The sequence below is a fragment of the Rhinatrema bivittatum genome, chromosome 8 (assembly GCF_901001135.1).
Source record: "Rhinatrema bivittatum chromosome 8, aRhiBiv1.1, whole genome shotgun sequence".
Taxonomy (NCBI): domain Eukaryota; kingdom Metazoa; phylum Chordata; class Amphibia; order Gymnophiona; family Rhinatrematidae; genus Rhinatrema; species Rhinatrema bivittatum.
The window spans coordinates 105206439-105219398 of NC_042622.1; the positions used below are offsets into that span (position 1 = coordinate 105206439).

General features: G+C 41.6%; 1 protein-coding gene across 8 annotated transcripts in view; it reads right to left on the reverse strand.

The window, feature by feature from the left end:
- RALGPS1 (Ral GEF with PH domain and SH3 binding motif 1) overlaps positions 1-12960 on the reverse strand; it is a 965034-nt gene that overhangs the window by 764830 nt on the left and 187244 nt on the right. For all 8 annotated transcript variants that reach the window (XM_029614240.1, XM_029614239.1, XM_029614238.1 and 5 more), the window contains one exon: positions 6363-6489. In XM_029614240.1, the coding sequence (XP_029470100.1) occupies positions 6363-6419 (57 nt within the window). In that variant the 5' untranslated portion in view covers positions 6420-6489. The remainder of the gene's footprint in view (positions 1-6362; positions 6490-12960) is intronic.

Consider the following 12960-nt stretch of genomic DNA (forward strand, 5'->3'; position numbering starts at 1 on the left):
TCTGAATCGCGCGGGAATACCTAAATAGGGCCATCAACATGCATTTGCATGTTGCGGGCGCTATTAGGTTCGGCGGGTTGGCCGCGCGTTTTCGGCCCCTTACTGAATAAGGGGTAACGCTAGCGCGTCGAAAATGCGCGTCCAATGGCGGGTTAACAGTGCGCTCCGTTGGAGCGCACTGTACTATATTGGCCCGTTAGAAAGGAAAACTAGGCATCCACTTCCCCTTTGAGAGATGGCGCAAGATCCGCAGATCAAAGAGCTTGGTGGACTGTGCCCTTTTCTAAACATTGCTCCCTCTTAACGTAATACACAGGACTTAACAATACATTATTACAGCATTTTGGCTTCTTTTTATGAAGTGAAGACATCCCTTATAGGCCTGTGATCTGAGAGAACCTGTACAATACCAGAGCAGAAAACAGGGGGTTTATGCTCTGCAACTCAGTCCCACTGGGGAGATGACAATTTTTAGGCCATAATCAAAGGAGGATTAAACCTCTTGTTTAAAAAAAAACAGAAAACAGATTATCGCAGCTCTAAAAATAATTCCTATGGTAGATATACATAATCTGGACCGAAGGCATAGAGTTAACTGATTATTCGTATCATCTGATACAGGAACTGTTATGGACAGACTTATTAATTATTGTGGAGGTGAACACTCCTAAACCATCAGGAAAATGTGTGCATAACCTAAAACTGTAGAAAATTATACAAGCTAAGCAGGAGAACAATCCGTAGTGTGTGGTCGTGAAGTTATATAAGCACACACTGAAACCACTGTGAACAGATTCACATTCAAACAGACGAGACATCTAAGCACACAAACAAAATGCAGTGAGCAGTTTAACGTACACCAAGGCACAGACGAACGTTTTAGTTTAATGCAGCTGCGAAGTTAAATGCATATGAATAACTGTTGTTCATTTTAATAGTGTCTTTGACATGGGAAGAGACAGGGAAATTTTGTGCATTGTGCCAAATCTCAAAGAGGGAGGGGGGAGTATTATTATTACTGAAAGGCAGCATGATTTCAGGTTTTGATTACTGGCTCCACTTCTCATTGTGGGTGGGGATGTCACAGGCAGAATCTTTCCACTGTGGTGTTTCATGTAAATTCTATCATACTTTTGGCAGACTACAGAAGGAAGACCAAAAAGGTCTGGGAGATATAATGGCGCTGGCAAAGAAAAGAAAATAATGAGGTCCATATTTAGTTACTGACTGGATTGCAAAGGTAGCTGGATAAACTTATCTGGCTAACTTTGGAGGGATATGCAGTGGTGCAGCTGCACTATTGAACATAGACAGACAAATAAGTTAATTCAGCTAACTTTAGGACAGTTGTACAGCACAAACAGAATTAGTCAGATAACTTAAAGGGTCATTTATCAAATTGTGTTTTTGTATGTATTAAGCACCTTTAATGCATGTGATAGCATGCACATTGCAATGTTTTTGCCCATGCTGGTTTTAGTTGTTGTGATGTTCCCAGAGAGCCAGCCTAGCTGGGAGAGGGAGGGAGTGGGAGGGAGGGAGAGAGAGAGAGAAAGAGAGAGAGAGAGACTAGCCATAATACCCTCACACTAGATAGGTATTTATATCTCTATAGGAAGCCCACCTAGTAACTAGAGGTGAGGTTTAGGTATTAGTGTAGGGGTTAGGGGCCACTTTGACATTCACAGAGAGATGTACGAACAGCACAGTGCTCTCTTGTGAAGATTTGATGACCTTCGGAGTGAGGAAACTCAGCCAAAGATGAGATTTGTGCAATGTTCTCTCAACCTAGCTTAATGGATTCTCTACCTGGGTAACAACAAACTAGGTTGAGAGAACATTGCACAAATCTCATCTTTGGATGTCAAAGTGGCTCCTAACCCCTACACTAATACCTAAACCTCACCTCGAGTTACTAGGTGGGCTTCCCAAAGAGATATAAATACCTTTCTAGTGTGAGGGCATTATGGCTAGGCTCTCTCTCCCTCTCTCTCTCTCCCTCTCAACCTCCCCCCTCCAGTAGCCCTGATAGTAAATATGGTCCCCCCAGTGGTTGTATGTAGGAAATGCCACAATTCTGGCACTTATCTCAAAGTGCAAAAAGGTTATTGCAATATGTGGTAACAGCGCTTCGCATAGGTATTAGCGCAAATTGCGATAAGCTGCCTATTACCATAAAACAGGTCCCTTTTTCTATCACCATTTGCTGCTGTGCCCAGGATCGTGCACCGGCGCGCACAACCTATGCCTGCCTAGAGGCAGGCACAACTTAGTAAACAAAGGTTGGGGGGGGGTTAGATAGGGCGGGGGGGGGGGGGCGGAAGGAAAGTTCCCTCCGAGGCTGCTCCGATTTCAGAGCGGCCTCAGAGGGAACAGGGAAAGCCATCAAGGATCCCCTAGGGCTCGGTGTCCACAAGTGTGCACCCCCTTGCGCATGCCAACCCCGGATTTTATAACATGCGTGCGGCTGCGTGCGCATGGTATAAAATCGGGCGTAGATTTGTGCGCACCGGGTTGCACGCACAAATCTACGCCCACGCGTAGCTACTAAAATCTGGCCCCTAATGTTTAGCCTATATGTGCCCAAAATATTCAAAAGTCAGCATTTAGCCAGATAACTTGTGAGTTATTTGACTAAATGCCTCTGAATTTGGATCTCAATGTTAAGTACGCTCTCTTTTCTTTAGAATCTAGAACTAGAATTTTACCCCGCTTGCTCATGTATTTATATTTTTCTGACAAGGAACTGAAAAATATTCTGAGGAAGACGTTCACATACTTCATTTGATGGCTGCTCTATAGACATTGGGCATCATCTATGGTTTTTCATACTGAGCTTTTAAGGCAAAGCACTTATGTTTCCCAGTGATCACTATGGCATATGTGCAGGGTACAGTTTATGAAGCCTTGGACAAGGTTTTGTCCCTTAAGATCTTCATTAATTATCATCTAGAGATGTCATAGATTGATTTGATATGGTTACTGCTTCTAGTAATAGCCCACATAAGAAAGCTGGAAAATATGTGTATAAATGACACTAATTTCCAAAACACACTTATGTATGTGCACAAGTTCATTTTGAAATGAATCACACCAAAACTACCCACAATTTCACTTGCAAATTTGTGCACAGAAAATTTTCTTGAAAAGAACAAAGTATGCACATAAATGCAAACCCCACCCCAACCCTGCTCCTAAGAATGCCTCTGCTCAGTTCAGATACTGAACAGAGACATTCTTTCGTGTCTACATGACATAGGCATGCAAGGTTATCTGCATATCAGGCAGCAATTTTGTTAGAGGCTATTTCCGTACGTGAAGAAGTATTTTACCCATGGAAATATATTTAAAAATTAAAATACTGGGTAATATAAATTAATATAAATGTATAGCATATTTTTTGTTAATTTTACCATGTTTTATATTTTTGTAACTTGCTTAGAGAGTATTTACAAATTAGATGAGAAAGAAATGTAAATAAATACATACTCACAGCAACATTCATATTCACCCAATATCAATTAAAACTTTTAATGGTAAGTCTTGCCATTTCTTTAAAATGCGCCTCTACAATTCCCCTGAATCCAGGGAACAGCCCTGTATGAAACAATGCTTCAAAAAACCTTTTATGGAATGAGATCTGATTGGTTCATGCAGTGTATGTGCTATCATTTGTGACATCAGAGTCAATACAGACAAATCAGAGCCAGAGGACAATTCTTATGTTTGACTGAAAAACGTATGGCAAACTATAAAAAATCTTACATTATAATATTAATGGGGTGAATTTTCAAATAGCCACCGAATGGCAAAGATAACCAGCTAATTTTAGTCAATTATCACTAGCTCAGTTTTCAGCTAAGTCTAACTGGCTAGGTTTTCAATTGAAAATTCTTCTAAATCTAGCCAGTTAAAATTTGACTGATTAGATTTAGGACGGCTATTTGTGTGACTGGGGTTGCCCACCTAAACTTATTTTGTTAGCACTGAAAATCAGCACTAACCAGCTAAGGCATCAGCCCACCTCAGGAACAACCCTGAAGTTACTCCTTTTTTGCTGGGCTAAATGTTTCCACCTTATAAATTTAGGAAGTAGGGGAACATTTTTAAAAGCAGGGTTTTAATCAGCTAACTACTGAAGTTAGCTGGTTAAACCTTTTGAAAATTTACCCCAATGTGTTGAAAGGTGAAAAACATGATTGTTTACTTGTAGGAGGTAATTATCACGGGGAGCATGCATGCAAGTATATGCTATTTTATAAACCTCAAGAATACACGCATACTTGCATTGTCATGCATAAATGTTAACATGGAAGAAAGGGCTGTATAGTGGCGTTCCAGGATGGCATTCATAAGTACGCATGCAAGCTGCTATTTTTTGAGCGGTACACATGCATGCATTACCAAACTTATCTGAATACTTTTACACCTGTGAATTCATTTGTGTAATTGAAATTGGACTTGTCTTTTGTCTTATTGGGTTGGAGATCTGGGTAAACTGGTTCTGGTTCAGGGTGAACAGGTGAAGGTCTGGGTGAACTGATGATTTCAAGCACGTGCACAAGTACATGCTTGAAAGCGCGTTCTTTTTAGAAAGAATATACACATACACTTTATAAAACACCTGCTTCAGCATTTTAATTCTGGGTTAGTATTACAATTGTTATAATTATTATGCATGTAAAATACACGTGCATATTTTTATAAAATCAGTACAGAAAGTATGCATGTTCCTGTAATACAAATATATGCTGTATTTTCGGAGCAGGAATGCGCATATTTTATTAACCGTGTGGCATAAACCTCTGCCCGCAAATTGTATATCGCAGTCCTCATATTGAGGACAATTTTCAAAGGCCATTTACCCAGTTAAAGGGATTTTTGAAAACTGCTCACCCTCCCCACATAATGCACCTGCTTTTACCTGTAATGAGTAGAGGTATTCCCAGGGGACAGGGACAGAGTGGGGAATGCAACAACGTGCATAGGTTTGCAATTTCTAAACTACACGTGGGAAAAAGTACCTGCAAATAAAGCAGGTACACATCTTTCCAGTTACTTTTTCCCTGGGTAATTTTCAAAGATTGTGGGTAAAATGCACCTGCAATCTTTGCAACTACCCATACAAATTTGAAAATTGCCCTAATGTATATACTAAAAATTCAATCCAAATTAATATTTTAAAAAAATATAAAAATCACCACTTAGAGTTATAATCAGATCAAAAAAGGTCAACAGTACTGCTGTACTACAGTAACTGAGGCTGATATTCAAAAAAAGCCAAGACCCTAAATTTAGGCAGCTACATAAGGTGCCCAAGTTAGGTTATTTTCAGCCAAACTTAGAAATATGTTTTCAGCTGAAAATTCACCTAAAATTTACAAGTCTGAATTTAGCCCTGCTATTCACTGGCCTATAGGGATGTGCAGAGGGACGCCATACGTTGCATTCGTGATTCGGATTCGTCGGGGAGCAAATGCGTTGCATTCGGCCGTATGGCACCCCAATGCGTTAATACGGCGATTTATATTCGTGTCCCAGCTAAAATTAAAATTAACTATAACCCCCCACCCTCCTGACCCCTCCAAGACTTACCAAAACTCCCGGGTGGTCCAGCGGGGAGTCCAGAAGCCATCCCCTGCACTCTCACACCCTCGGTGCTGGTTTCATCATGGCGCCGATAGCCTGTGTCACAGGGGCTACCGGTGCCATTGGTCAGCCCCTATCACATGGTAGGAGCACAAGATGGCGCCGATGGCCATGTGACATGGGCTGACCAATGGCACCGGTAGCCCCTGTGACAAAGGCTATCGGCGCCATGATGAACCCGGCACCGAGGGTGTGAGTACAGGGGATGGCTGCCGGACCCCCCGCTGGACCACCAGGGAGTTTTGGTAAGTCTTGGGGGGGTTGTTTAAATTTTTATTTAGGTGGCCGTATAATTCGGCGAATATTCGTGTATTCATGGGGAATCGCTATACGTTTCGCTTCCCCACAAATACTACGAATAGTGCAGTACACGTTGCGGATCGCCAATACGGTGAAAACGAATGCACACCCCTACTGGCCTACATTCAGGCCCCTAAGTTAGGTGCTTGACACTGAAAATCAGTGCTTAACAGCTAACTTTGTTTTCCCACCCTAACTCCACCCTTATATTCACCCATGTTTTGGGCTTCTAAATTTAGCAGCCCAGAGAAACTAGGAACATAAATTTAAGTTCTCAGCTCTAGCAGATTTTCAAGAGGACCAGTTTAGGAGCCTAACTCCCTATGTTAGGCTTCCAGCTCCCTTTAAAAATTGGCATCTATGTAGCAAAGCTTTATACAAACAGCGGCTCTGTGCTCTGTACGGTACAGTACCTCTGGTGTGGCGGAGGTGACCGTCACACTGGCCATGAGGCCATTCCTTCTATACATGCTCTCTCCTGGGATACAGGATGTTTATTTCAGCCCCAGCTGGTGACACACCATGATGAAAGGAGAATTCCTGCAATACAAATGTACTTTTTAATTGCTTTGGACATTAATTATCTGACAGGAATTCAGACTGGTCTGAAGGGCACAAAGGACATAGCCAGAGGAAAGTATAACTATTTTATTAAAAGATTTAAAAAGTTTAAAATGATAAAAAATATATCAATACTGATCTTTAATAATGAACAAATATAGAATAACTGACAAATTTTAGAAGCATTGTATAACTTTTTTTTTAGCAATATACTGTTAAATACAAAGTAATAGTGAAACAAAATTAAATTATGTATCTACTCAATAAACCATGCTATATACAGAATAACATTGACTAGTGGTTACAAATAGCAGTATCTTATAATCATCTTATTTTTGTCTCCAATTTTCACTTACATATAATATTCAATATTACATATAGATAAAGATAGATATCAATATACGTTGACATAATACTGAATATTTCACATACGCTCAAAATACAGTGTTCAGTATTTGGTCATGGCAACACTTTACATTCCTGAACATTTTGTACAATTTTACATTTGGTTTCTGAAGTTGACCCAAGATTTGGAGGGACGTATCCTCCGAGACTTACCCTCAGCATCACTGACTGGTCATTACATGGCAACCATTCTCCTTCCCTCTACCAGAGCTTCAGCATGCTGCCTCTATAATACACCCAAGCCTCGCATCCCTGTCAAATCCAGGACTCCCAGCACTGTAAAGAAGCCCTGAGGCCGGTCCCTTAAAAACATTTTGCAGACTTTTAAATGTACAGTTTTAAAACTGACCAAATAAAATGGGCACTGCCAGAATACGCTACCCGCAAATCAAGAAGTACAGCAAAAAAAGTACATAGTTACCGTAATCAATTTTCATTATTATTTTTTCACTTCACAGTTACAACACTGCTGGTAAATCCTCTATTCACAGCATTTCATACATAAACCTAAAGAAAATCCAGTTGCTATAAAGCAATGAAAGGCTTACGATCTGTTTTCTAATTTTAGACTTAAACTGCATTTCTGGCGAGACATTTACCCAAGTAAATATTGAGTGAACCCAGTAACGGGTAGATTTTAAAAGGGCCACATGTGCACCCATAAACGTGCGGAAAGATACACTCTATTTTATCAAGTATACATGTAGGGGTAGATTTTAAAAAGCATTTACTCGAGCAAAACTGGTTTTTGCTCGAGTAAATACACTTTACTCAAGTAAGTGGGCTTTTCAAAATTGCTACAATATATGCCATTGAATTGTCCATAGGATTTACTCAAGTAAGTGCACTTTACTCGAGTAAATAGCTTTTGAAAATTGCTACGATAGTATGTCACATTTACATGTGTAACTCCTTTGAAAATGACCCCCGTAGGTTTTAAAATACTCTTCACATGCATGTCTGCAGCCTTTACATGTATATCTTACATGCGCATGAGAGAGAAAAAGACTCTTTATAAGGCTCAGCCTGACACTCAATAAATGAATCACTGTAAAGGGGCACTGTGATTCGGGCTGAATTTTCGGGAGATGGGTTGGGGTTTGGGGGCGGTGTTACAGAAACATTCAGAGGTATTCATTGTAAAATTGACATCATTAAAAATTTTAGTCCTTATAAGCAATGAAAATGAGTTGATTTGTGCAGTCTACGAATCAACTCCTCTTGTTAGAAGTGTCATTGCTTGTAACATCTAAAATTTATTAATGATGTCAATTTTACAATGAATACCTCTGAATGTTTCTGTAACACCGCCCCCCCCCCCCAAACCCCAACCCACTTCCCGAAAACTCATCCCGAATCAAAGTGTCAGGCTAAGCCTGATAAAGTCTCTTTCTCACACACACAAGCCTACTAATAACAGGCCGATACAGTAAAGCGCGGCCGCGATTACCCCGTTTCTAACCCGCTTTGTACCCGCAATTTGGCCGCGTAAGTCAAACCCGCGATTCACTATCCCTTTTAACCCATCCTTACCGCTTCTTTAAATCAACGGGTAACCCTTTCCACCCGCGGCATGTAAATGATATGTAAACACTCCGATTAGCTATTCCCTCCCATACAGTAACGTGCGCCCCGACTATTGCCTTTTTAACCTGCAGTTTAGCTGCATCTTTAACCTGCTAAATTACCGCCTAACTTTACCCCTGCGTTAGAGGCTAGGCGGTAAAGTTTGCCCGTGAAATTTCATGGGCAAACTTTCCCCCAGCCCCCGCTCACCTGCCCTGGCCGCGTCCATGGGTGCCGGTCTCCTGTACGGGCCCGCGCTGACAGGGATAGGGACATTGACTCACAAATGTTCAGCTTGGAGAAGAGACGGCTGAGGGGGGATATGATAGAGGTCTTTAAGATCATGAGAGGTCTTGAACGAGTAGATGTGAATCGGTTATTTACACTTTCGAATAATAGAAGGACTAGGGGGCATTCCATGAAGCTACCAAGTAGTACATTTAAGACTAATCAGAGAAAATTCTTTTTCACTCAACGCACAATAAAGCTCTGGAATTTGTTGCCAGAGGATGTGGTTAGTACAGTTAGTGTACAGAATGCTGGGCTTGATGGACCCTTGGTCTGACCCAGCATGGTAATTTCTTATGTTCTTATGACACCTAGATCTCTTTCCTGGGTGGTAACTCCTAAAATAGAACCTAACACTGTGTAATACAGCAAGGGTTATTTTTCCCTAAATGCATCACTTTGCATTTGTCCATGTTAAATTTCATCTGCCATTTGGAAGCCCAATCTTCCAGTCTCACAAGTTCCTCCTGCAATTTATCATAATCCGCTTGAGATTTATCTTCTCTGCATAATTTTGTGTCATCCACAAATTTGATCACCTCATTCATCATACCCCTTTCCAGATCATTTATAAATATATTAAAAAGCACAAGTCCAAGTACAGATCCCTGAGGCATTCCACTGTTTACCTTTTTCCACTGTGAAAAATGTCCATTTAATCCTACTCTCTGTCTTTTAACCAGCTTGCAATCCACAACTGGACATCGCCTCCTATCACATGACTTTTTAGTTTTCTTAGAAGCTTCTCATGTGGGACTTTGTTGAACACCTTCTGAAAATCCATATACACCACATCTACTGGTTCAACTCTGTCCTCATGTTTATTCACCCCTTCAAAAAAATGTAGGAAATTTGTGAGGCAAGACTTCCCTTGGGTAAATCCATGTTGGCTGTGTTCCATTAAACCATGTCTATCTGAATGTTTTGTGATTTTATTCTTTATAACAGTTTCCACGATTTTTCCCAGCACTGAAGTCAGGCTCAATGCTCTATAGTTTCCCAGATCACCACAGACCCTTTTTAAATATTGGGGCTACATTAGCCACCTTCCAATCATCAGGTACCATGGATGATTTTAATGATAGGTTACAAATTAATTGAAATAGGTCTGAAATTTAATTTTTTACTTTTTTTCAGAATCCTGGGGTGTAAACCATCTGGTCCAGGTGATTTACTACTCTTCAGTTTGTCAATCTGGCCTTCCACATCTTCCAGGTTCATCATGATTTGATTCAGTTCATCTGAATCGTTCCTTGAAAACTGTCTCCAGAACGGATATCTCCCCAACATCCTCTTCAGTAAACAGCAAAGCAAAGAATTTGCTTAGTCTTTCCGTGATGGCCTTATCTTCCCTAAGTGACCCATTAACCCCTCGATCATCTAAAAGTCCAACCGCTTTCTGAAAATCCAGATACACCACATCTACTAGTTGAACTCTGTCCACATGTTTATTCACCCCTTCAAAAAAATGTAGGAGATTTGTGAGGCAAGACTTCCCTTGGGTAAATCCATGTTGGCTGTGTTCCATTAAACCATGTCTATCTGAATGTTTTGTGATTTTATTCTTTGTAACAGTTTCCACGATTTTTCTGGCACTGAAGTCAGGCTCACTGGTCTATGGTTTCCTGAATTACCCCTGGAGTCCTTTTTAAATATAGGGGTTACATTGGCCATCTTCCAATCTTCAGGTACAACAGATGATTATAATGATAGGTTAAAAATTAATTGAAATAGGTCTGAAATTTCATTTTTTAGTTCTTTCAGATACCTGGGCTATATACCATCTGGTCCAAGTGATTTACCACTCTTTAGTTTGTCAATCTGGCCTACCAGGTTAACTGTGATTTGGTTCAATTCATCTGAAACATTACCCCTGAAAACCATCTCTGGAACGGATATCTCCCCAACATCCTCTTCAGTAAACACCGAAGCAAAGAAATTGTTTTATCTTTCCATGTGCTGGCTGAGGAAAAATATGGATTGACCATATCCTGCCCCTTTTCTGGATGCATGTACATTCATGTACACGCATCCTTCCTGGCTATTTAAAATGTGTGTATCTTATGCACATATGTGGCTGTTTTTTGCATGCGCATGGCTTTTAAAATCTACCTCTAACAGCTTTGCACAGCCACCATCATAAAGACAAACCATTCATTCATTGATAATATGCCAAATCAAGTCATTTTCTCAATGTCAAAAATGATGTCACCTCCCTCTCTTTTGCTATTATAACCTCTCCATTTCATTATACCAAAAAACAATTTGTACAGAGCAGTTTTCCAACTCTTTCATGTTATTTGTGTGGGCCTGGTAAAGGGTTGTTTAAGAAACTGATCATTGTATTTTGAAAATGTGTGAGCATACTACTTTCATGTTAAAATTTTTTCCAATGTATGTGGGTACCAATTTACCCGTATTGCCCTGCCAGATGGTATTTTCCATGAGGAGTATCCTGTTGAAAATCAGGTTGCAGGCCCATGGGTACAGTGTAAAAATTGCCTTCCTCATTCAAAAAGGGTTGGGATGATGGTTGATCTGGATATGGATATTCATGGATAATGGAAGCACCCCTATATGTTATCAAGAAGTTCCACCCAGACTAAAGAAGCCTACTTTCTGGAAGGCAAACATGCACATTTATTTATTTAAAATCTTGTCTATACTGTGCTGGGGGATTGTGCACAAGCAGCTGGCCAGCGCATACAAGTTACTCCTGCCTGGAGTCAGGCATAACTTTCCAGGTAAAGGTCAGGAGGGGGTTTTAGTTAGGGCTGGGGAGTGGGTTAGATAGGGGAAGGGAGGGGAAGGTGGGGGCCTTGGAGTGAACGGAGGAAGGCTGCGCGGAACGGCGCATGCAAGTTGCACAATTGTGCAGCCCCTTGCGTGCACCGACCCTGGATTTTATAACATGCACGCGGCAGTGCACACGTTATAAAATCGGGCGTAGATTTGTTCGCGCTGGGTTGCGCAAACAAATCTACGCCCGCATGCAGGTTTGAAGATCTGCCCCATATCTTTTATAAACATACATATCCTAGAAATTGCACAACTATAAGCATATGTAACATGAAATCATACGTGTGCAAACAGTTGCACAAAACTATGTTTTTTCGGTGTCCACAAACTTCCGGTTTTTCCAGGGCTGGCTCATTCCAAAATGGCTGCTCCACACTCCAGTCTAACTTTACCACGAGGGACATCTACAAATTGCTATCCCTGTTGGTGAAATATGAGCACATGCTCTTCCTACGATGGTCGGGGAAAGGGGGGGCAGTGTCTGGGCCATCTACAATCACAGAGCAAACTACCCACATGGGATAAATTTATAGTATGTATTAGTAATGTGGGTGGGGGTAGGGGATGGAGGTGGATGCTGGATTTTATTGGGGGGGGGGGAAATAGTGGGGTGGGGCTTGGGGATAATGGGGTACTTCAGGTGGGGTGGGGTTTGGTGGTAATGTGGTGGTTGAGAGTTTGGGTGTGTTTTGTGCAATAAATGTGGGTGAGGTAAAAGAGGGTATTGGGGGAATAATTAGAGGCTGGGAATGGGGTAAAATGTGGACTTGGCGTTTGGGAGATTATAGAGGCATAAGAGGGGGCTGGGTAGGGATGGGTTGTGGGGACAGTTGAGGATAAGGATTTTGGCAGGCAATAGGGAGATAAGGGCTGCTAATGGTGGGGCAGTTGATGGGTGAGGGTATGGGTCTTAAAGTGCACACCTTGACCCCCATTTCTCTACCAGCTATCCTTCTCCCTTTCCCTGGAGGGCCTTCTCCCCTTTTGGGCCGGGACCTCAGGTTCTGAGCTTGTCCTATCCTTGCAGGACAAAGAAGTCTTGCAGATCCTTGGAGACCTTCTTCCAGAATACTTGGCAGCAGAGGCCAATGTTGTGCTGGAGCATCCGCACCAGTGCAAGAGTGCACACAAAAATACCATTGGGGGGGGGGGGCTGAGGAGAGGATGTGAGAAGAATTTTGCAGCCTGCACGACAACTTCAGGAAGGTGGTGGCAGTCCTGGAGTGGCTTGCCGAGACTCAAGAGTTTGACACAGGTGCTCTTGAGCTCATCTATATAATGCAACCACCACACTGACCAGCCTCCTAGGCCTCTCATGACTGAGCCTCCTAGGGTCCCCAGCCATTTTATTTATGTTCTGTAAATACTTAAGTCCCTAGAGAGCTCCCTTCT